This window comes from Pyrus communis, chromosome 1 (assembly GCF_963583255.1).
Source record: "Pyrus communis chromosome 1, drPyrComm1.1, whole genome shotgun sequence".
NCBI lineage: Eukaryota > Viridiplantae > Streptophyta > Magnoliopsida > Rosales > Rosaceae > Pyrus > Pyrus communis.
This window is the reverse complement of record NC_084803.1, coordinates 33076033-33102554: the sequence shown is the minus strand read 5'-3', so window position 1 is coordinate 33102554 and position 26522 is coordinate 33076033. Positions and strand designations below refer to the sequence as shown.

At 40.8% G+C, this 26522-nt stretch overlaps 2 protein-coding genes across 2 annotated transcripts; both read right to left on the bottom strand.

Moving 5' to 3' along the window:
• Positions 1-6255: 6255 nt before the first annotated feature.
• On the bottom strand, positions 6256-6738 carry LOC137726097 (uncharacterized). The gene is made up of 2 exons (XM_068464971.1): positions 6453-6738; positions 6256-6389 (listed from the first exon to the last, which is right to left on the bottom strand). The coding sequence occupies exons 1-2, from the start codon at positions 6736-6738 to the stop codon at positions 6256-6258; spliced, it is 420 nt and encodes a 139-aa protein (XP_068321072.1).
• Positions 6739-23431: 16693 nt separating this feature from the next.
• LOC137745039 (photosystem II 22 kDa protein, chloroplastic-like) lies at positions 23432-26007 on the bottom strand. The gene is made up of 4 exons (XM_068484899.1): positions 25659-26007; positions 25449-25562; positions 24057-24300; positions 23432-23838 (listed from the first exon to the last, which is right to left on the bottom strand). The coding sequence occupies exons 1-4, from the start codon at positions 25875-25877 to the stop codon at positions 23591-23593; spliced, it is 825 nt and encodes a 274-aa protein (XP_068341000.1). The 5' UTR covers positions 25878-26007; the 3' UTR covers positions 23432-23590.
• Between the last annotated feature and the right edge of the window lie 515 nt (positions 26008-26522).

Genomic DNA, 26522 nt, shown 5'->3' with positions numbered 1-26522 from the left:
GACTTAACAATTTCTTACATGACCCGTTAACACGACACGAAAATAATAGGTTTCGGGTCAACAAGTTAACTAATCGGATCATTATCGGGTCACGCGATAATAAACTGTTAATAACGGGTCCTTAACAGGTTTACACAAAAGTGACACACGGGTAACCTATTTCAACACGATAAGAAAAAAGTTATTTTGATGATTTTAATTTTTTAAACTACTAAAAAAAACTTACTATAAAATACAATAGATATAATGAATATGTATATATTGTTTATTAATTATTATTCTATTATTATTCTATATAAATTTTAAAATTTAAGTTTTATTTATTTATTTATTTTTATAGGCAAAGATTGAGATTAAAAATTATAAAACACATTAAAAAATAAAAATATCAAATAATTTAAAAATACCAAACACATTAAAAAATTATAATAATTAATTTACATGTACAAAAAATATGCAAACACTCGTAGTCGCATCCTCTATGCTTTAACGATGGGTATATGATCATTTGAATTTTTAAAACCATACAAACTCTCATGAATAGTATTTTTAGGGGAGTTCAAAATAAACAAAATTCATAATCATTAATGTATAAGTCTGAAAGATGTGAAAGCATAATAAACGTTCATAATTGCATCCTCAACGCTTAGACGATGGTTACATGGTCGTTTAGATTTTTAAAACCCTCCAAATCTCATGAACAGTGTTTTTTATTTGAGTGCAAAATTAATAAAATTAATAATAATTATTGTAGAAGTGTGAAAAATGTAATCACTCATAATGAAAAGCTTTACAACTTTCATGAAAGGGTCAACTCCAAAATTTAGTATGTATATATTAATTTAGTATTATGTTTTACATTTTTTTGGGTCAAATTATGTTTTTCATTTTCATTTTTATTGATTTAAAATATATTTTTCTTAACGGGTAACAGGTCGGGTCATATTAACTGATAATATTAATGGGTTGCTTTCGGATCGGGTCATATTACCTGACACACCCCGACCAAGATCAGGGCGTGCTGGCCGTCACACGAAGGTGACGTAGCCATGTGCACGCGCGGAAGCTAATAAGATAGTAATATAAAAGTACGAATAATTAAAAACTAGCCTACAAAGTACTAAAACAAGTGCTAGCGTATGTGAGACACAAATTCAGAGCAAGACTACAGCAGTCCAAAAAGGAAAGATGCGACATAAGTACACCCGGAGGTGACCCTACAATGGTGAGTGTCTGTCAGAAATGCCGGGACGCCCTCTGGGAAAACCACCGAAACTGCTAAGCAACTAGAACCTGGAGGGGTGCAAAACAAAAGCGTGAGTGGGCAAAAACAAAGCTCTTTGAAAACCATTTAGCAAAATACATTCTAACCCCTCGCCGTAAAACCTGTATACTTCCCAGAAGATAAACATATATACGTATGTATAAATATGCCAAACATGCTCAAGGGTATATCAATCATGCTCAAGAATATGCCATGTCACAGCCTCATAATGATATGCAAGTGCTCAGGTATAAATCACATCAATAGCATAACATCTGGCAGCCGGAGTCACCTAACGTGACCTGTATGGCTGCATATAGAGCTCAAATCTCAAACTCAATAACTGAACCTGCCCACGAGTCGGAACCACCTAAAGTGGTCTGTACGACAGGCCTGGGTGTAAAATATATATACGCTCTAGTGCTACGATCACGTGAAGGCTGTACGAATAATCGCGGGTCACCTACGAGTCGGAACCACCTAATGTGGTCTGTACGACAAGACTGTGCACCTAACTTGGATCCAAGCTGAGCGTGTGGTGCGGGAAGTGAACATCACGTGAAGGACTGTACCCTACTCAGGGCGGGAGCACTAACACCGGGGGTGCAGGTTATGAGCTCTCTAAGTATCTCTAACCACTACTGAAATATAAACGTGAATAACACTTACCTGGCACTTACCTGTGCGTCCACAGCACCAATTATGCATATGTATATGTATGCCACTACTAATGCATGTGATTATGCATAAACGAAAATAAATGGTGCATGGCATAACATAATTAACCCTTTTTAAATCAATTTATGGGAATATAAATGTATATAGGTATATACGGAAAACCAAAAGCCCACTCACTGGTAAGTGGAAGGGTCGTAGCCCCCCTGCCTCGAGTGTGCACGCTCGTCCTCGGGATACGAATCACCTATATGCGAAATAACTACGAAAACGTTAATTTAAAAGCACATAACCAACTTCTCGTAATAACTTCTCATACATTGCTCAAAATGGACAAATGAATATACCAACGTGCTCTACACAACCTCAGGATCACAACTGATGTGAAAATTATGTTGACACACAAATTAAACCCTATTTGTGACAATTGTAGTAATGAAGTAAGTAGGGATCGTTCTAACCGGGGATTAACTAGGGGTGCTAATCTAATTTGAATTGACTCAAACAGAAACTAGAACTTAATTGGGACGAATTTGAAAGTGTTATGACTCCAATTGCTTAAAAACACAAAATAAAACAAATACGAATGACTACGACTCAACAAAATATGGGGGAATTGTGGTTGGACGAATTTAAACTAAATGGGCAGATTGTAAAGAAAACAGATTTTAAGACAAAATTGTGATGAATCAATGGATGATGGGATAGCTAAGGGGTTCTTCTCCACACATGAAATATATGCAACGTAAATCAATTTCCAATTATCAATCCACTAAGTTATGAACCTCGATACTCCAAGTTAATTAGGTCCGCTTAAATTAACCTTCAGATTTCCCTAGAATCATTGAATTGGATGAATATGCATCGCAAACAAATTATTCCTAACAAATTCTCTATATGAACAGCATGATAAAGATATAAGTTAGAATCATTACGTTCTTTGGAAATCATAAGCATCGACAAGGCATTTGTAACTATGGAAAGCATGATACGCTTGCCAGGAATCTACTTAACATGATCGTGACTAGCAACCTTCACTACTTGTGAATATAAATTCATAACGATTAGGTGAAACAAACTTATATCCTAGCATCAAATTCAAGCATGCAAATTAAGCGTGCACTCTCAATCAACATACAAGAATAAGTTCTAAATCAAACGGTTAAGCAAATTGTATTCAAAACTTATGCAACGATAACTGGAAGTAATCAACTTATTTCACATATATAATCATGGTTTCGAATCACCCCCTAGCTAACTAGGGGGTTTAGCCTCTCATGTTCACAAAAAGAGAAATACAATTGAATTTAAACATAAAGCACAAAGGATTGATTACACCTAGAACGCACAACGAATCCACTTGAATTTCTGCGCGTCGAAGCCCCTCTTTCCTCTTCTCCTTGCTGCGGCAGAGAGTGTTTAGGTTACGGTTTGGAGAGTGAATATGTGTGAAGGGGCTGAATGAATCGAATGGTTTCTGGGTGATAGTGGTTGCGGCACAAAAAGAGAGAATGGAATGGTGCTGCGGCTGTTTGGTTTTTGGGTGATGGGATGCTGGAATGGATGTATTGGCAGCGGCAAGGATGAATGAATGGGATAACGGGATGGTGGCTGCACGGTTTTTAGGAGAGAATTAGGGTAAAATAATATACGGGGGGCCACGGCTTAGAAGAATAATTAGGATGAAAAATGGCTGATTAAAATATCAATGAATGGCTTATGGGATTTTTGGGTGAATATTAGGGTGAATGATTATGGAATGCCACGGCTTAGGGGGAATTATGGGAGAATGGCTGAATGGGTGCTACGGCTTATGGTGGAAAAATGGGAGAATGTGAGGAGTGACGGCTAGGGAGAAAATTAAAGGGAACGGCTGAGATTAGAACTAGAAGGCTTAGGGTTTATGGATGATGGATGGGAGATGCGGCTAGGGGTTTAAAACATATATGATTTAAGTGCAACCCTAGGACAAAATTGCCCTCCCTTGCACGGCAAGGGAAGGGAAGAAAATAAAAGGGCACGGCAAGGATGGATAAGGAGCCTAGGGCCTTCGTTTTGTATCCTAAAGTACTTACAAGGTCTACAAAGTGGCTAGAAAATACGGACGTTTAGATTAGGAAAGGTTACCAAAACGGGAAACTTAGGGTTAACTTTCCTACTTCAAGTAAGAAACCTTGTTTGAGTAGGATTCCTCGTTTTGGTAAGAATTCATCGTTGGAGTAAGAATTCATCGTTTCTTCAAGTCTTCACTCGTTCATTCCTTTTTCGCTCCAAAAGACTCCAATTTGCATCTTCTTGCACACTTTGGCCTTATAATCTGAAAATACACAAAAGTGGCCTTAAACACTAAAATAACTAAGTAAACACAACATAAATGCACGAGAACAAGCTAATTAAGTAGCATGAATATGCTCCTATCAAATTCCCCCACACTTAATTTTTGCTAGTCCTCGAGCAAAACAAAACAACTAAACTAAACAAAACGAAACAAAACAAACAAAACATAACCTAAACCTTCCAACGTTTGCCTCAGGGATTTCCAATGAAACATGACATGTCAAGGATCATTACTCACATAGTTTTTAGTCTTCCTTTCCCTCAAGCACATACTTAATCATAGTCACCATTCACTAATTCGCATTTAATCAATTAAAACACATTTTGAATGTAGTAACATGCCTTAGAGAATTCCCTCAATTCCTCACTAGTTATGCACTCAATTTTCACTCAGATTTTCTGACTACACTCCCTACACTAGTAATATGTGAGAAGATTGATGTAAACATGAAAGACTAGTACTCACATATGTTATAACAAAGAACACAATTTCTGGAGTAATTAAACATGTTTAGATATGATCTCATGAATGGAATGCTACTACTTAGATGCGAGAACCAGTGACACCATATGCTCATACCAAATTCAAACTCCACAATTGAAATGCACAACACTCAAGATAGAAGTCAAGGGTTGTAACGGGGCTTGGGGTATTTGGCTAACAAGGAAAGATAGGGATAAACAAAAGTTCTTTAAGCAATAGCAAGCAAAGTATTGAAATTGAGACTTAGAATTCACTTAGAATGCAGAAATCAACTTTTAGACAAATAGGGAAGATTCAAACAACTCTTAGGGCCTAATTCATTGTTTTGGGCCCTTACTTCAACAAACCATACTTTGGAACTCTTTTTCACCTCTTTTCTTTTTCTTTTTTTTTTCTTTTTCTTTTTTCTTGCCGTGCCTATGGCACATAACTCACATCAATAATCCTTCCCCCACACTTATTTTCTGCAACACATTAATCAAAAGGAATTCATTCATGCTTACTATGCTTCAAGAACAAGGGTACGGATGATCCTAATCTAGGCTAGGTGAGGATGATATGGGTTAACAAAGAACATGGCTAACACGGCTGAATGGGGTTAAACTTAAACACAAAATGAATGAAGGCACATGGTTGTTTGGCTTTGATGGTGGTCACTACACAACTTCATCTTGAATATGTGTTATGCAAATCAATAACATGCTTTGAATGAAATGGGCATGAGTTCTAGTATTTGGAACTAAGTGATGAAACGCCTTCTAAGTAGTAACCAAGCAATGAATAATGAGATCATGCAACGACTTTAGAAAACAATGATGCATAGATTATTACTCTCCAAATAAACGTTTAGGCTCAAGTCTCACCGGGATGTAGCGTTTGTTTAAGTTCCTTCCTTCAAGCATGTTACAAAAACTAATTTTTTTTTCTTTGTGATTACATGTGAATTCGTAAACTATAACTACAAACAAGCATAAACCAAAGAGTATATCAAACGTCCATCCATGTTTGTAACTTTCTTTAACCATCATGCAATTAAAAACCAAATCCTCATCATTGCGTTGGAAGGTACCCTACGACACAAACAAACACACAAAAACAACTCTTTTTGGGTTTTTCAAAACAATTTTTCGGATTTTTATGGTATTTTCGGATTTTTAAATCAACACACTCTAAAACACTCTAAAATAGCTTAAAAACACTTAAAAACAGTGGGAAACAAGTTTAGACATGTTAGGTGGTAATACCCTACGAATTTCATGCAAAAATATCTCAAAACAGAATGTTACCCCCCCACACTTAAACGAAACATTGTCCTCAATGTTTTAGACACAATTGAACACATTACACATAACATAAAGTAAGCAACGAAGGAAATGGTTTAGGGACGCAAATCTGAGTGTGGAGCGATTCCTAAGTTCTTCCTTTGTTAATTGCATGGGTTGCCTCCCAAGTAGCGCTTTCTTTTACGTCTTGCAGCCGGACAATGCCACATTGATCATCCTTTATGGGAACCCACGGCATAGTGGGTTGTCTCCTCCACATCATGTCCTACAAAGCTCTCGTAATAAGGCTTCAATCGATGCCCATTCACCTTGAACTCTTGACCTGTTTTGAAACTACGAACTTGGACTGCACCATGAGGAAAAACATTAGTAATAACAAAGGGTCCAATCCAACGTGAACGTAACTTACCCGGAAATAGACGAAGGCGAGAATTAAACAACAACACTTTTTGTCCCACAGAGAAGGACTTGGTGCGAATCATCTTGTCATGAAAGGCCTTTGTCTTTTCCTTGTAAAGTCGAGCATTCTCGTAAGCTTCATTCCGTATTTCCTCAAGTTCATTCAATTGAAGCTTACGATGAATTCCCGCCTCATCTACATCCGTATTGAACTTCCTCACGGCCCAATGAGCCTTGTGCTCCAATTCCACAGGTAAGTGACATGGTTTCCCATACACAAGCCGAAATGGGGACATTCCTATGGGTGTTTTGTAGGCGGTCCTATAAGCCCACAATGCATCCTCTAACCTCAAGCTCCAATCTTTTCTTGTTGGGCCAACCGTCTTCTCAAGAATCTGTTTTATCTCGTGATTCGACACCTCGGCTTGCCCGCTTGTTTGAGGATGATAGGGTGTCGAAACCCCATGTGTAACTTTGTACTTCTTGAGCAGTGCCTCGATTGTGCGATTACAAAAATGTGAACCTCCATCACTTATAAGGACTCGAGGCATTCCAAACCTAGCAAAAATGTTAGACTTCACAAAATCTGCAACCACTTTGGAATCGTTAGTACGGGTGGCTTTTGCTTCCACCCATTTGGAAACATAATCCACCGCCAACAAGATATAGATAAAACCATGGGAGGAAGGAAAGGGACCCATAAAATCAATTCCCCACACATCAAATATTTCAACAGAAAGTATAGGGTTTTGTGGCATTTGATCCTTAACACTTATATTACCCATTCGTTGACAACGATCACATGTAAGGCAAAATGTCCTAGCATCCCTAAAAATGGTTGGCCAATAAAACCCGCATTCTAAAACTTTAAGTGCAGTGCGTTGGGTTCCAAAATGTCCCCCACATGCATATGAATGACAAAATGTTAAAATAGATTGAAACTCAGATTCATTCACACAACGTCATACAATTTGATCAGGACAAAATTTCCAAAGGTATGGGTCATCCCAAACATAAAACCTAGCATCCTTTATCAGCTTATCACGTTGATTCCTATTAAGTGTGCTAGGAGTATGTTTAGACACCAAAAAGTTCACCAAATCTGCATACCAAGGCTCACTTACCTGGATAGACATTAATTGCTCATCGGGAAAGGTTTCAGAAATTGGCGATGCTTCCTCGTGTACCAGTCGACTTAGGTGGTCAGCCACCACATTCTCCACGCCCTTCTTATCCCGAATCTCAATGTCAAACTCTTGTAAAAGCAACAGCCATCGAATTAGTCTAGGCTTGGCTTCTTTCTTCGTGAGCAAATACTTGAGAGCTGCATGATCAGTAAAAATAATAACTTTAGTACCAAGTAAGTATGACCGAAACTTATCTAATGCAAATACCACAGCAAGTAATTCTTTTTCAGTGGTTGAGTAATTCAATTGAGCATCATTTAGTGTCCTAGATGCATAATAAATAACATGAGGTTGTTTGTTCTTTCGCTGCCCCAAAACAGCACCAATCGCATAGTCCGAAGCATCGCACATCAACTCGAATGGAAGGCTCCAATCTGGAGGTGTGATAATGGGAGCCGAAGTGAGAGCCTCCTTGAGGTGGTTGAATGCTTTCTCACACGCCTCGTTGAACTCGAAAACCACCTCCTTTTGAAGCAATCGGCATAGTGGCTGCGCAATCTTGGAGAAATCCTTTATGAAGCGCCTATAAAAACCTGCATGACCAAGAAACGAACGAACCTCTCTAACCGAAGTTGGAGAGGGTAAGTGACGAACAAGGTCTACCTTAGATTTATCCACTTCAATGCCTTTTTCAGAAATAATATGTCCTAGAACAATACCTTGCTTAACCATGAAATGACATTTTTCCCAATTAAGCACAAGATTCGTTTCAACACAACGTTTCAAAATTAAGGTCAGATTATTCAAGCAATGATCGAATGAATTACCAAACACGCTAAAATCATCCATGAATATCTCAATAATCTTCTCCACATAATCAGAGAATATACTCACCATGCATCGTTGAAATGTCGCAGGGGCATTGCACAACCCAAATGGCATACATCGATATGCAAAGGTGCCAAAGGGGCACGTGAAAGTTGTCTTTTCCTGATCCTCCGGAGCTATCACAATTTGGTTATATCCGGAATATCCATCAAGAAAGCAATAAAATTTATAACCGGCTAACCTTTCTAGCATTTGGTCCAGGAATGGCAATGGGAAGTGATCCTTCCTTGTCATGGCATTTAACTTCCTGTAATCAATACACACACGCCAACCTGTCACAACACGAGTGGGTACAAGCTCTTGTTCTTCATTCTTCACCACCGTGACTCCGGACTTCTTTGGAACAACCTGCACGGGTGACACCCAACGACTATCAGAAATAGGATATATAACACCACAATCAAGCAATTTTATAATCTCCTTTTTTACTACTTCCAACATGGGTGGATTAAGGCGACGTTGAGCTTCACGAGATGGCTTGGCTCCCTCCTCCAAAAGGATGCGATGCATGCATGTGGTGGGACTAATGCCTTTGATATCCGCTAAGGTCCATCCAATGGCAGGTTTGTGCTCCTTTAACACCCTTATCAACTTGTCTTCTTCTTGGGCCGTGAGTGAACTAGAAATGATGACAGGTAGTGTCTGATCATCTCCCAAGAAAACATACTTCAAGTGACTAGGTAATGGCTTTAACTCAAGTGTAGGTGGCTGCACAATTGATGGAAGTAACTTGTTAGTCAAAGCCGAATCTAAAAGTGAGAGTGGAGACTTACCAGAGTGCGAGGGCAATGACTCAAGGGCCGCGACCATTTCAAGCACTTCACTACAAGGGGGCACGGCAATATTGTCAGATTCCATGCCGTGGCTTGCAAGGATTCCCCCACCCTCATTTCTTGCTCCTATGCCGTGTACTAAGGCTACTTCAAGTGCATCTTCGTTCCTTCGATTCAAATGTACCTGTGCCAAAGAATCAACAATGTCAATAGCAAAACAAGAATGGTCCTCAATTGGATATTTAATGGTTTCAGAAAGATTAAAACGAATAATGTCCCCATCAAATTCCATGGTTAATGTTCCCGTATACACATCTATCTTTGTTCTCGCTGTTTTCATGAATAGACGGCCTAGCAAGATTGGCAATGATGGAGCATGGCTCGAATCCTCCATTTCTAAGACATAAAAATCTGCAGGAAAGATAAGATGATTGACCTACACTAAAACATCCTCAAGGACTCCCTTGGGATAAGCGTTAGAACGATCAGCCAATTGAATTATAACGCCATCTTGTTTTAACTCACCCAGGTTCATAGATGCATAAATGGAATATGGCATAACATTAATAGAAGCACCTAAATCTAACATGCATTGCTCAAATCTAGTGTTTCCAATTGTGCATGGGATAGTAAAGCTCCCTGGGTCCTTACACTTTGGAGGTAACTTTCGTTGCAAAACCGCGGATACATTCTCACTTACTTTCACAACTTCTTTGTTTGAAATTCTTTTCCTAGTTGTGCATAACTCTTTTAAAAACTTTGCATACCTGGGCACTTGCTTAATAGCATCAAGTAAAGGAATATTTACTTGGACTTTTCGAAAGGTATCCAAAATGTCCTTTTCGCTTTCTTCCTTCTTCGATTGTGCAAATCTGCGAGGGAAAGGAACATCGGGCAGATTAGTGTTCGAAATCACAACATTCGGGACAACCTTACCTGAGGTGGATGGATGGGGGGTCGTAGATGCCTGCGGCATGGGTGGTGCCACCCTTGCCGTAGGGTCATTTTTCTCCTCTTCTTCGATTCGTATCTTCTCATCTTCCTTGTTTCCCACTTCTTTTCCACTTCTTAGTGTGATAGCTTTCGCAGATTCGAAACCACCCTTGGGATTGACTACCGTAGTGCTTGGTAACTTACCGTTTTCATGAATTTGTCCCAAAAATTCGGCCATTTGGCCCATTTGCTTCTTCAGCTCATTAACCTCCTTTGCTTGGTTCTGCATTCCCTGCGCCATTGTGGTTAGTAACTGATATGTTTTATCGTCATTCATAGACGTACCTGAGTTGGTTTGGGATGATTGTGCTTGAGGAGGTGGTTGTGGTGCCATTGGCCTTGGAAAGAAACCCGGGGGTTGTCGGAATCCACTTTGTTGGCCATATTGTGGTGCATCTCTCCATCTGAAATTGGGGTGGTCACGCCATCCCTGATTGTATGTGTTGGAGAAAGGATCACTCATTGGTTGATTCTGATTCCCATAGCCCACGGCATTGGCAGATTCCCACCCTCCGTTCTCAATTAATTGAGGGCATTGATCAGATTGGTGTCCTTGAATGGAGCATACACCACAAATTGTACTTCCTTGCGTTTTAGGGCCTTCAACAAACTGCGATAACATAGACGTAAGGTTAGCCATTTGGGATTGTAACTCAGAAATAGAACTTACCTCATTTACATGCTGTGGCCGTGGGGTGTCTCTCTGCCCAACACCTTCATATTGTTGTGCATTGAGTGCTCGATTGGCAATGAGAGTTTTGGCATCCCTAGGTGTCTTGTCCACTAGAGCCCCTCCCGCGGATGCATCCAACATTTGCCGTTCAAGTGGTAAAAGGTCTTCGTAAAAATATTGAAGAAGTAGCTCCTCCTTCATCTGGTGCTGTGGACATGAAGCAACAAGAGTTTTAAAACGTTCATAATAAGTTGGAAAAGATTCACCTTGGCTTTGCTGAATTCCACTAATCTTCTTGCGAAGAAGAATGACTCGTGATGTCGGAAAGAACTTTTCTAAGAAGGCTCGCTTCATACTCTCCCATGATGTGACAGTTCCGGGAGCCAACTCATACAACCAATCCTTGGCCTTCTCCACCAAAGAAAAAGGAAAAGCCTTCATCTTCAATATGTTGCTGTCCACGTTCACCGGTGTCATACTTGAGCACACCACCTCGAATTCCTTTAGATGCTTGTTCGGATCCTCCATGGCCAACCCATGGTATTTCGGAATATGGTGGAGCAAACTGGACTTCAACTCAAATTCATCGGTCTTCTCAGGGGCTGCCCTAGGGTATTGGATGCAAAGAGGGGCTGCATTCGCCAAACCCGAGGCAGAAAGCTCCTTGATGGTTCGATTGTCCACTGCCATGGTTGGTACTTCCTCTTCAACCCAATCCGTGGCCTCCTCTTCAACCTCAACTTCAACTTCTTGCTCTTCTAATTCAGGTTCGGGACTAGGAGGATTAGACGCTTGCGATTTCTTTTTCCTTCTCAAAGTCCTCTGGAAATCACCGCCAAAGTCGGAGATATGCTCACGAACAGGTTGTGAGCCACGGGTCATAAACTAGTACCTGCACATAAGAGCAAACAAGGTTAGCAATCAATCTAATAGACTCGGCACAAGTAAGGAAATAAGGTGCCACACACGGCACAAAAAAAACAAAACACACACACACGGTGCAAAAATTAAAACAAAACAGAAACTAAACAATTTAAACAAGACTCAAGACAAGGGATTAGCAACTTTGCTAATCCCCGGCAACGGCGCCAAAATTTGATGTGAAAATTATGTTGACACACAAATTAAACCCTATTTGTGACAATTGTAGTAATGAAGTAAGTAGGGATCGTTCTAACCGGGGATTAACTAGGGGTGCTAATCTAATTTGAATTGACTCAAACAAAAACTAGAACTTAATTGGGACGAATTTGAAAGTGTTATGACTCCAATTGCTTAAAAACACAAAATAAAACAAATACGAATGACTACGACTCAACAAAATATGGGGGAATTGTGGTTGGACGAATTTAAACTAAATGGGCAGATTGTAAAGAAAACAGATTTTAAGACAAAATTGTGATGAATCAATGGATGATGGGATAGCTAAGGGGTTCTTCTCCACACATGAAATATATGCAACGTAAATCAATTTCCAATTATCAATCCACTAAGTTATGAACCTCGATACTCCAAGTTAATTAGGTCCGCTTAAATTAACCTTCAGATTTCCCTAGAATCATTGAATTGGATGAATATGCATCGCAAACAAATTATTCCTAACAAATTCTCTATATGAACAGCATGATAAAGATATAAGTTAGAATCATTACGTTCTTTGGAAATCATAAGCATCGACAAGGCATTTGTAACTATGGAAAGCATGATACGCTTGCCAGGAATCTACTTAACATGATCGTGACTAGCAACCTTCACTACTTGTGAATATAAATTCATAACGATTAGGTGAAACAAACTTATATCCTAGCATCAAATTCAAGCATGCAAATTAAGCGTGCACTCTCAATCAACATACAAGAATAAGTTCTAAATCAAACGGTTAAGCAAATTGTATTCAAAACTTATGCAACGATAACTGGAAGTAATCAACTTATTTCACATATATAATCATGGTTTCGAATCACCCCCTAGCTAACTAGGGGGTTTAGCCTCTCATGTTCACAAAAAGAGAAATACAATTGAATTTAAACATAAAGCACAAAGGATTGATTACACCTAGAACGCACAACGAATCCACTTGAATTTCTGCGCGTCGAAGCCCCTCTTTCCTCTTCTCCTTGCTGCGGCAGAGAGTGTTTAGGTTACGGTTTGGAGAGTGAATATGTGTGAAGGGGCTGAATGAATCGAATGGTTTCTGGGTGATAGTGGTTGCGGCACAAAAAGAGAGAATGGAATGGTGCTGCGGCTGTTTGGTTTTTGGGTGATGGGATGCTGGAATGGATGTATTGGCAGCGGCAAGGATGAATGAATGGGATAACGGGATGGTGGCTGCACGGTTTTTAGGAGAGAATTAGGGTAAAATAATATACGGGGGGCCACGGCTTAGAAGAATAATTAGGATGAAAAATGGCTGATTAAAATATCAATGAATGGCTTATGGGATTTTTGGGTGAATATTAGGGTGAATGATTATGGAATGCCACGGCTTAGGGGGAATTATGGGAGAATGGCTGAATGGGTGCTACGGCTTATGGTGGAAAAATGGGAGAATGTGAGGAGTGACGGCTAGGGAGAAAATTAAAGGGAACGGCTGAGATTAGAACTAGAAGGCTTAGGGTTTATGGATGATGGATGGGAGATGCGGCTAGGGGTTTAAAACATATATGATTTAAGTGCAACCCTAGGACAAAATTGCCCTCCCTTGCACGGCAAGGGAAGGGAAGAAAATAAAAGGGCACGGCAAGGATGGATAAGGAGCCTAGGGCCTTCGTTTTGTATCCTAAAGTACTTACAAGGTCTACAAAGTGGCTAGAAAATACGGACGTTTAGATTAGGAAAGGTTACCAAAACGGGAAACTTAGGGTTAACTTTCCTACTTCAAGTAAGAAACCTTGTTTGAGTAGGATTCCTCGTTTTGGTAAGAATTCATCGTTTCTTCAAGTCTTCACTCGTTCATTCCTTTTTCGCTCCAAAAGACTCCAATTTGCATCTTCTTGCACACTTTGGCCTTATAATCTGAAAATACACAAAAGTGGCCTTAAACACTAAAATAACTAAGTAAACACAACATAAATGCACGAGAACAAGCTAATTAAGTAGCATGAATATGCTCCTATCAACAACCATATTTTTAGAAAAATTTTCCTCCGCCGCACGCGCCCCCACGCGCCGGCCACGCGCAGGCACGTGCGGTGCACACAGACGGCGTCAACTGACGCCGTGAGGATTATTCCGTTAGTTCTAACGGATTCCGTCAACGACGTCAGGAATATTCCGTCAGATTTGACGGAATATTCCGTCACCTTCTCCGTTCAATCTCCGGTGCCGTCGCCGGCGCCGAAAAACTGGAAAACGTGTAAACCGTGTTTTCTTACTCGTTTCTCAACCGTTTTTCACGTTTCTTGCACCAAAATAAACCTTAGGACTAGTAGAACACATCCATACAAGTTTTAAGGGCTAAAACTCACGCGATCTTACCTATGCAAACTATCCAAAACCGGCCAACTTCGAACAGGACGATCCCGACGTCCAAATTCTTCCAACGAAGCACTCCGAGGCTCCTTGGGACCTCACTAAGACATCTACGAGCTTCAAAATTCCAAAAACGTGCTAGATTAAGTTGGCATGAATAGTACTCAAATCGAACTACCTCGAATCGACGTGAAAACAAAGGATTTCTCACCTGAAAATGGTATGGTTGCACTCGCATGAGCTTCACGAGTTCGAAGGTGTCCTTAGTTTCCTCGATCTGTGATGGTTTGAGGGGTTTTGGGTTTGTCCGTACAAGTTTGAAGGAAGAAGAAGAAAGAAGAGAGCTCGGGAGAGAGAGAGAGACAGGGAAAATGACAGAGAGAGAGGGAGAGTGAGACAGTGTGTGTGTGTGTGTGTGTGTGGCCCTACGCTTGCCAACACCACACAAAACAACCAATAACAAAACGAAAACGAACTAGGGGCAAAAATGTCAATTCACACGTACGTTCTAATAATCTCGGGACGGGATGTCACAACCTACCCACCTTAATAGAATTTCGTCCCGAAATTCAAAACAACCAAGTATAACCCCTAGTGACCAAGGAACAATCTAGGATACAAATCCCTCATCCGATCTTGTGTCTCCCACGTAGCTTCCTCGATTGAATGATTCCTCCACAAAACTTTCACTAAGTTCACCGTCTTATTCCTCAGGACCTTCTCATTCCAATCGATGATCGTCACCGGTTCCTCGTCATACGTCAAATCTGGATTAATCTCCAACGGTTGAGGAGGTATCATGTGAGATGGATCAGCAACATAATGTCGGAGCATAGACACGTGAAAAACGTTATGCACCCTAGCCAACTCCGGAGGCAACTCCAACCTGTAAGCTACCTCACCAACTCGTTATGTGACCATGTATGGTCCGATGTACCTGGGACTCAACTTCCCCTTCTTTCCAAACCGCACAACACCTCTCCACGGTGAAAGCTTCAGGAATACCCAATCTCCAACCTCATACACTCTGTCTGTCCTGGGCTGCTTTCAGGTTAGACTTAATTACCTGAACATTCTAAGTAGTCTCCTCAACAATCTCCGGACCCACTAAAACTCTTTCTCCAACCTCTGACCAACATAACGGAGTGCGACAAGATCTACCATACAAGGCCTCGAATGGCGCCATGCCAATGCTCGAATGAAAACTGTTGTTGTAAGCAAATTCCATCAAATCTAACCGCTGGTGCCAAGCATCGCTAAACTGCAACACCGAAGCTCGCAACATATCTTCCAAGGTCTGAATGGTTCTCTCTGACTGTCCGTCCGTCTGTGGATGATATGTCGTACTGTAAAGTAGTCTCGTGCCCAAAGCTTCCTGAAAAGCCACCCAAAACTTCGATGTAAATCGTGGATCACGATCCGAGACAATACTCACTGGGACACCATGATACTTCACAACCTTCGAGATAAACAACTCCGCTAACCGGCTCAAAGAATACTTCTCTTTCACTGGAATAAAATGTGCCGACTTAGTGAGTCGATCAACGATCACCCAAATGCCGTCAAAGCCATTATGTGTATGCGGGAGCTTGTACACAAAATCCATAGTGATATTTTCCCATTTCCACTCTGGAACGGGAAGCGGCTGCAACAATCCAAACGGCTTCTTCCTTTCCGCTTTAACCTGCTGACAAACAGCACACCTGCTCACATACTCGGCTATCTCCCTCTTCATACCCGGCCAATAATAAAATGGTCGAATGGTATGATACATTTTAGTAGCTCCTAGATGCATGGCATAAGCCGAGATATGTGCTTCATCGAGAATTTCTTTCTTCAACTCCACATTATTAGGCACGAACATTCTACCCTCTAGCATCAACATGCCATCAGAATCACGAACTCTGAGATCTCTCCTCCTTCATTGATCTCGAGCTTGAATTAGTTCTTGAGTCTCCCGTTCAGCTACCTGAGCTTCAAGCACCCGATCAACTAGAATTGGTCTAACTTGGAAATTAGCAAGTAACGCCACTTCTCGATCTTCTGCTTCTAACCTTACTCCCGTAGCACGCAAGTCCACCAAAAGAGGAATACGACTAGCGTACAACGCATTGATACGGCCCTGTGACTTCCTGCTAAGTGCATCAGCCACTACGTTTGCACGACCAGGGTGATAGTCAATCGTGCAGTCGTAATCGCTGAGCAACTCCAACCACCTCCGTTGACGAAGATTAAGTTCCTTCTGAGTAAAGAGATACTGAAGACTTTTGTGATCTGTAAAGATCCTACACTTCTCTCCGTAAAGATAGTGTCTCCACAACTTCAACGCAAAGATGATAGCAACCAACTCCAAATCATGTGTAGGGTAATTTAACTCATGGGGTTTCAACTGCCGCGAAGCATAAGCAATCACCCTACCATACTGCATCAATACACATCCCAGACCATTCAAGGAAGCATCGCTATAAACCTCGAAATCACCACTATCGTCCGGGAGTGCCAACACAGGTGCATGAGTGAGACAATGCCTCAACTGCTGGAAACTCTGCTCACACTTATCATCCCACTCAAATTTAACATCTTTCCTCGTTAACCTCGTCAGTGGCAAGGCAATCACCAAAAAATCCTTAACGAATCTCCGATAATACCCCGCCAAACCAAGGAAACTTCTCACCTCGGTGATGGTTCTCGGTTGCTCCCAACTCTCCACAGCTGCAACCTTTTGAGGGTCAACCAGAATATCCTGAGCAGAAATGATGTGCCCCAAAAATGCGACTTGATCTAACCAGAACTGGCACTTGCTAAACTTAGCATACAATTGGTGTTCCCTCAATCTCTTCAACACCAAAGTAAGATGTCGAACATGCTCCGCTTTGGACTTAGAATACACCAGAATATCGTCAATGAAGATAATAACAAATCTATCCAAGTAAGGCTGGAACACCCGGTTCATTAAATCCATGAAAGCAGCTGGTGCATTCGTCAACCCAAACGGCATAACCAGAAACTCGTAATGACCGTAACGAGTCCTGAACGCCGTCTTAGGAACATCCTCCCTACTAATCTTCAGCTGATAGTACCCAGACCTCAAGTCTATCTTAGAGAAGACGCAAGCACCTCTCAGCTGATCAAACAAATCATCAATACGAGGCAACGGATAACGGTTTTTAATCGTCACCCGATTCAATTGCCTGTAATCAATACACAGCCTCAAAGTTCCGTCTTTCTTTCTCACAAACAAAACTGGAGCGCCCCAAGGCAAAGTACTAGGCTGAATAAACCCCTTATCCACTAATTCCTGTAACTGCACTTTCAAATCCCTTAACTCAGCGGGAGCCATACGATAAGGAGTCAAAGAAATAGGATTAGTACCTGGAAGCAACTCAATAGTGAACTCCACGTCTCGATCTGGGGGTAAACCAGGTAAATCCTCGGGAAAAACATCAGGGAAGTGTCTAACCACTCTCACATCCTCAACTCTGCTAGGAACGGCCTCATTTAACACCACATGAGCTAGATACCCCTGACAACCTTTAGACAACAACTTTTTCGCTCGCAAAGCCGAAATAACGCCATGTCTCACCCCACTCTGCTCACCCACAAAAGTAACCACAGGTAGTCCAGGACGGTGAAACGTAACTACTTTCCCGTAACAATCAATGTTGGCACGATAGAAATGCAACCAATCCGTGCCCAAAATCACATCAAAGTCGACAATATCTAACGGGATAAGATCAGCTGACAAAACAACACCCTCAACTATCACTGGACATCCTGGGTACACACAATCTACGACACATCTCTCTCCTCTAGGCATAGCGAACTCTAAATCGTACCCTAGAGGTGTGGGGCGAGGTTGCGTCACTTGAGCAAATGTATGAGAAATCACGGAGTGTGTAGCTCCACAATCAATTAAGACTCTAGCAAAATAACCAAGAATGTTTAACGTACCCATAATCAGATCCGGGTTGTTCTGAGCATCCTGCAGGGAAATATTATGAAGACGCCCCTGGCCCTGCTGTCGTCCACCACGACCTCTGCTCGCCTGAACACTGCGGCCTTGAGCACCACGCCCCTGACTGGGCTGACCCAACTGTCTCGAAGACCCTGCACTACTAGTGGCAATCTCACCATGCTGATACTGTCCTCCCTGGTACCACTGAGAGCCACCTACTGGAGCTAGAGGATACGGCATGTAGTTGCCAGGATACGGGGGATAACCACCTTGTGAATACGGGTCCTGGGGATACTGATACTGTCCCGGGGCATAAGGAACAGCATCACCCTGGTAGTGGTAGGCACCACCTCTACCTGCCTGGCCATAACTACTCGGACCCTGAATCTGCAGAATCGGTGCAGGTGGTGGCATAAAGGTCTGCTGCGGCTTCTGCTGCTGACCCTGGGGACAATTCGTAACTCTATGTCCCATCTGCCCACACGTGAAACAACCACTGCTGCCACGCCTGCACTCGCCGAAATGCCGGTTATTACACCTACGGCAAACTGAGGCTCGGCCTCGGCCACCATCACTCTGTCTCTGGCCTCGAGCGCCTCCAGCAAACCTACCTCCTCGTCCAGAGGCACTGAAACCACCACTAGAAGAACTCGAACTAGCACCACCCCTCTTGAAGTTCTGAGTCTGCCGGGGCCCGAGCGACGCTTGACCTTTACCCTTGTCATCTTTCTTCTGATTGCCATCTTTCTCTTCATCACTGTCGCTCGACATATTCTCAGAGTCCTCAATCCTCAACAGTATCTCGTAGAAGTCCTGGTAGGTCTCACAGTGTGTAGTAGTCGCCATAGAACGCCACCTCTTCCTGGTGCCCAAACGAAAACGACGGAGCATCTCCCTCGGATTACTAGCGACGTCAGAATGGTAGCGGGACAAATCAGTAAACTTGCGATAGTACTCATTAGCCGTCATCTTCCGCTGTTTCAACTCGGTAAACTCCTGCTTCTTACGATCAATGTACTCAGGGGGCACAAATCTCCTCTTGAACAAATCCTTAAAAACATTCCAATCAGTCCTCTGCGCTGGAGTCAACCAACGAAGCTCCTGTTCCCACCAGGCTACAGACTCCGTCTCCAAAAACCATGAGGTCATCTCGACCCACCTCTCCATAGGAAGGTTCCCCTGATTATGCAACACACGGAAAGTCTTCTCAATGTGCTCTAACCATCGCTCTGCGCCCTCGTGACCCTCGTTACCCTTGAACTTATCCAATTTCAGATTGTACATAGTCTCCAGATGAGTCCTCTGGGGAGGGCGGATAGCTGTCTGAATAGCGGTGACAATAGCTTCCCTCATTTGAGTAAAATCGGGGAAACTAGGCTCATCAGATCGACGTGGTTCCCGACGAGGCGGCATAATTCTGAAAGAAGGCACCAAAACCATTAGAATACTCACAAAGACACAGGACTGCCAAACCTAGGCTCTGATACCAAACTGACACACCCCGACCAAGATCAGGGCGTGCTGGCCGTCACACGAAGGTGACGTAGCCATGTGCACGCACGGAAGCTAATAAGATAGTAATATAAAAGTACGAATAATTAAAAACTAGCCTACAAAGTACTAAAACAAGTGCTAGCGTATGTGAGACACAAATTCAGAGCAAGACTACAGCAATCCAAAAAGGAAAGATGCAACATAAGTACACCCGGAGGTGACCCTACAATGGTGAGTGTCTGTCAGAAATGCCAGGACGCCCTCTGGGAAAACCACCGAAACTGCTAAGCAACTAGAACCTGGAGGGGCGCAAAACAAAAGCGTGAGTGGGCAAAAACAAAGCTCTTTGAAAACCATTTAGCAAAATACATTCTAACCCCTCGCCGTAAAACCTGTATACTTCCCAGAAGATAAACATATATACGTATGTATAAATATGCCAAACATGCTCAAGGGTATATCAATCATGCTCAAGAATGTGCCATGTCAAAGCCTCATAATGATATGCAAGTGCTCAGGTATAAATCACATCAATAGCATAACATCTGGCAGCCGGAGTCACCTAACATGACTTGTACAGCTGCATATAGAGCTCAAATCTCAAACTCAATAATTGAACCTGCCCACGAGTCGGAACCACCTAAAGTGGTCTGTACGACAGGCCTGGGTGTAAAATATATATACGCTCTAGTGCTACGATCACGTGAAGGCTGTGCGAATAATCGCGGGTCACCTACAAGTCGGAACCACCTAATGTGGTCTGTACGACAAGACTGTGCACCTAACTTGGATCCAAGCTGAGCGTGTGGTGCGGGAGGTGAACATCACGTGAAGGACTGTACCCTACTCAGGGCGGGAGCACTAACACCGGGGGTGCAGGTTATGAGCTCTCTAAGTATCTCTAACCACTACTGAAACATAAACGTGAATAACACTTACCTGGTACTTACCTGTGCGTCCACAGCACCAATTATGCATATGTATATGTATGCCACTACTAATGCATGTGATTATGCATAAACGAAAATAAATGGTGCATGGCATAACATAATTAACCCTTTTTAAATCAATTTCTGGGAATATAAATGTATATAGGTATATACGGAAAACCAAAAGCCCACTCACTGGTAAGTAGAAGGGTCGTAGCCCCCCTGCCTTGAGTGTGCACGCTCGTCCTCGGGATACGAATCACCTATATGCGAAATAACTACGAAAACGTTAATTTAAAAGCACATAACCAACTTCTCGTAATAACTTCTCATACATTGCTCAAAATGGACAAATGAATATACCAACGTGCTCTACACAACCTCAGGATCACAACCATATTTTTAGAAAAATTTTCCTTTGCCGCACGCGCCCCCACGCGCAGGCACGTGCGGTGCACACGGACGGCGTCAACTGACGTCGTGAGGAATATTCCGTTAGTTCTAACGGATTCCGTCAGTTCTAACGGATTCCGTCAACGGTGTCAGGAATATTCCGTCAGATTTGACGGAATATTCCGTCACCTTCTCCGTTCAATCTCCGATGCCGTCGCCGGCGCCGGAAAACTGGAAAACCTGTAAACCGTGTTTTCTCACTCGTTTCTCAACCGTTTTTCACGTTTCTTGCACCAAAATAAAGCTTAGGACTAGTAGAACACATCCATACAAGTTTTAAGGGCTAAAACTCACGCGATCTTACCTGTGCAAACTATCCAAAACCGGCCAACTTCGAACAGGACGATCCCGACGTCCAAATTCTTCCAACGAAGCACTCCGAGGCTCCTTGGGACCTCACTAAGACATCTACGAGCTTCAAAATTCCAAAAACGTGCTAGATTAAGTTTGCATGAATAGTACTCAAATCGGACTACCTCGAATCGACGTGAAAACAAAGGATTTCTCACCTGAAAATGGTATGGTTGCACTCGCATGAGCTTCACGAGTTCGAAGGTGTCCTTAGTTTCCTCGATCTGTGATGGTTTGAGGGGTTTTGGGTTTGTCCGTACAAGTTTGAAGGAAGAAGAAGAAAGAAGGGAGCTCGGGAGAGAGAGAAAGACAGGGAAAATGACAGAGAGAGAGAGGGAGAGTGAGACAGTGTGTGTGTGTGTGTGTGGCCCTACGCTTGCCAACACCACACAAAACAACCAATAACAAAACAAAAATGAACTAGGGGCAAAAATGTCAATTCACACGTACGTTCTAATAATCTCGGGACGAGATGTCACATTACCCGTTTACTTTACACGACACGACCCGTTAAGCTATCGGGTACGACATAAACACGAGAAAGACGACCCGAATGCCAGGTCTAGCAATGGGGGATTAAACGTATTGCTTTACATGATTTTTCTTTGATTTTCACTACCTATCGCTACTAATATTGTTGTTCACCGCTTTAAATTGTGTTCCTTTGCTTTTAATTAGGAAAACTAAGCATTTTCTCTTATTAATAGTAAAGATAGTTGATAAAAAAAAATTACAATATATAGTTGACAAAAAATTATTTTATAGTTAGTTGACTAAAAATCTAGTAGTATAGATTGATATAGATAAGTAAAATTGAATAGATTGATATAGATAAGTAAAATTGAATCAGAAAATTTTCTTTTTTCATATACTAAGATACAAGATGTTTGTGATTTGCCTAAATTAGTTTGTAAAGTATTCTTATTCATAATCATTGAACAAACACATTTTTTTTTAACAAACGATACTATCTACATTAAGGGGGTAGAGGAGTAGGCTAAGCCTCACAATGGGTTAGTAATAATGTGGTTCAAATTCGTCTTTAGCGAGAATCGAATCTAAGACCTCTCACTTACCAAAAAAACACATTTTAAAGGGTTAGTTGTTATCAATAAGTTGTGATACCTATTAAGAAAATCCTCTTTTTCAATAAAAAAGGATGAAAAGAAGATTTAGTCATTTATTCACCATTCAATAAGAATATTAAAAAAAAAAAAATCATAGGCATTAAGGTAATTTCATAGAAAAGTTTTTAGTATTTTTTCTCCTCGCTCGCCCACATATCACCAAAGCATCCTACCGCACATCTCTCTCTCTCTCTCTCTCTTTCTCTCTCTCTCTTTCTCTCTCTCTCTAAATTTTCACACATGATGTGCGCGCATTTTCTAGTAATCACAAAGAAAACATTGTTTTTAAAGGGTTAGTTGCAAATGTAGAACGATTTTCACAATTTGATGTGGTAGAGACATGATACAAACGTAATTTGTATAGTTAAATTTCCTTAAGGATTATTTGATTACTTCTTGTCCCAATGTTAAATGCCAAAATAATCTCACCAATATGAGTTTTAGATGAATTCCACTTCCAAACTTAGGATTTTTAGACACCGTCGCGTCGCATTGGTAGATCCAATTAATAAAATCTTATAGGATATTAAAATTTACAAACCTAGCATGGCAAGTAAGTTAACTCTATGGAAGACAATGTCGCATTTGGTAGGATCTGATACGGTAAACCCGGTTGGGGATAACAATTTACAAACCTAGCTTGTTAAGCAAGTTAACTCAGTAGAGTTGAAAGCTATCTCATTGCATCAAATTCTCACTCTCTTACTTTCATTTTCTGATTTTTTTGTGTGCGTTGTAACCAATAACCATAGGAATTTAAAAGCTAGTGCAAAAAGACAGTATATTTAAGGTCAACATGACCAAAGGAAAATAAAAAGATCGATGATATAAGAATTAGAGAAAGGAAGAAGTATTTTCTCATACATGATTAAAATAAGTTTGATGTAGTGAGCATTGTCTCTCTCTCTCTCTCTCTAGTCTTCTTCATCCACATCTGTGATGAATTTACCAGTTCCGGGATTCACTGCAGCAATGAAGAAGAAGACAACATTGAGCAACACAAGGGGTTCGATTTCGTTAATGGGGACTCCAGTCTCAATGTTTAACTGGGCTAATGCTCCCTTCCCTGTGATGATTTCTCCTATTAGAGAGAATGCAAATCCCAACTGTGCCAATCTTCCCACAAATAGCTCGTTCGCCTTTGTGAATCCAAATAGAGGACCTATGCATTTGTAAAACAACAGAAACTCCTTAGATCATGTAGGTCATGCCACGTAATGTAAATTACTTCGTTTTGTAGAATAATGTATTCTCGTTATACATGTTATGGTGTAAAACTATCAATTTATGGAACTTTTGTATGTCCAAACTAACAATGTAACAATTTAACATGTACCATGTATTTTAAACATTATTTATCTTGAATTGTAAATTAGTTACCTCCTTCATTGAGACCCAAGGCTGATTTTAATCCTTTGCCTGGACGGATCACTGCCCCTTCAATTCCAGTGGGCGGGTCATCGACGAATCTACCACGGTCACCTAGAGCTCCAATGGCCCCAAGGAGGGTGAAAAGGATGAAGAAAAGAAGAAGTGGTTCAGCTTCATAGATGGGAACTCCGGTTTCCAAGTTCAATTGTGAAAGAATTCCTTTTCCTGTAATTGCTTCTCCCAACAATGATGCCTGCAATGTTTGAAAGACAAATTTCTCATGAACCGTCACATTACGTGATTTGCAAAATATGGTTTACAATGATGATCTCTCTAGTATTTCCAAATATAAAATATGGCAAGACTAGTGACTATTTTAGCGGCATGTGTGAGGGTTTACTGTGTGTATATCTGAAAATGCTTCATCATGCTAATTTTATTACCATCCCAAAATACTTCGTTCATTCTAATTATAAGCAAAGTGAAATGAGAGAATTATACAGAAATTTGTTGCAAAATTATTTTGAGATATTGGTGAAAACTAAATAGTTTTAAACAAATCTTGAAAGATAATGGTAATGAAAACAAATTGTAAACCAATAAGATAGCAAAACTCGGAAGATGTTATTAATTTAAACTATGTTTAAAGGTTTGCATGTTTACTTATTACGTTTTTCAGGCACGAAGAACATATATGGTGGGTAGAAGAAAGTAAGAAGGATTTTCTCCACTTTAGGTTTTGTTACATTAATATTATGTTAAGATTTGATAACATAACTATGGATACCATTTGTACCACTAGTTCAGAGCAACCTGTTTAAATAAAGGAAAATTCAGGATGTACGATTTTCTTTATTTCCTAACATTTTATATTTGGTTTTTCAAAGCTTCTTTTGGATGCATACACAGAGTCAGGTTCATGCTCTTCCTTCGTGTGTCCTTATTTTAGGCTTTTTGTTTATATCGTGATTTTTTTTTATTCACGAAAACTTCTCTTTTATTGTCAGAGTTTTTTTTTTTGGTTAAAAAATAAATATCTAAACCATCTTTTAACAAAATTTTCTTTGTCAAATAAAAGAGTATGAAAAGACAATTTAATTTTTTATCACAAAATAAAATCATGGCAATAATGTAATTTTGTACAAACTAAATTCTGCCTTTTTTTCAAACCTCAACCACATGCCATTATAACATCTCTAATCATGGGCAAAAAAATGTTTCTTACTTTTTAAAAAAACTAAACACAAACTAGTTTGTCTACTAATTTAAGCAGTACAAAATGAAGTGTATTAAAAGGCACACAAAGTGAGATTTAAAGAACTAACAATAAAAAGAAAATCATATATAAATGGAAAGTAAAGAATAAATATAGAACAAAAGAGCAAGAAGATTATGACTCACAGCAAAGCCAATCATGGCAACCCGACCAACAAAGAGCTCATTCTGCTTTGTGAAACCAATGCCCCCAGAAGTTCCAAAGATACCGTCTTCAACCTTCGGCTTCGGCGACGGGGCCTGTTCAATTTGGTTAAAAACAACAATCAAACAAATGCATACAAAATTATGTTTTAACTACAAGAAAAAATGTACGTAGTTGAAAGAAATGAAAACCTTCTTGGCAGGAGCTTTTGTTTTCGATTTGAAGAGAGCGACAACGGTCGAAGACGATGAGGCAAAAGAAGATGATGGGAGAGGTCTGAAAACAAGTTGAGAGAAAGACTTAGGCCTAAGTCTTTGAACTTGTACTTTGAGTAAAGGGTCTGAGGACTTCAAGTCGACGACATGGCCTGAAGACACACTACTGGACATGAGAAGCATGGTTTGAGCCATGGTTTTTGCTAGGGTTTAAATTTGGAATTGCTGGAAGAAGATTATCTTTGTTGCTTGGGGTCGAGAACGAGAGGTGTGTGTGGGAGTTAGAGCTAGTTTAAATCGTGAGAGATGTGGATATGGTATGTGAGCAATTGATGGGCAACTAGAATGCCCACGTCTTTTGATTAATTTGTGATGTTGGAGATAATGTTCGAGCCTACCTCACTGTAATAACATCAACAAAGTGGGAAGCATAATAGTCCACAAAATGTGGGTCTGACACGGGTACACTTATAACAAGAAAGGGATCATCTCCAGATCTCTTCCACTAAATCCTACAAATCAACAAATCCGAGCATTTGAAATTTAATCCAACGGCTAAAGTTATTATAACTTTTAAAGGGGGGCCCCTATTTTTAACCTTTGGATCAAATTTCAAGGGCCCAAATTTGTTGATTGGTAGGATTTGGTGGAAGAGATCTGGAGAGGATCCCTTTCCCTTGTAACAGGTTGGGATGAAAAGTTGCCAAGAGGATCCTCGCCGGATCCTCTTTGTGAGGATCATAGGAATCCTCCAATCACATCCGTTTATCGTACATCGTACGGTCAGAAATCATTGTAAATATTTTTATTTAAAATTGAATATAAACAGTACTTAATAAA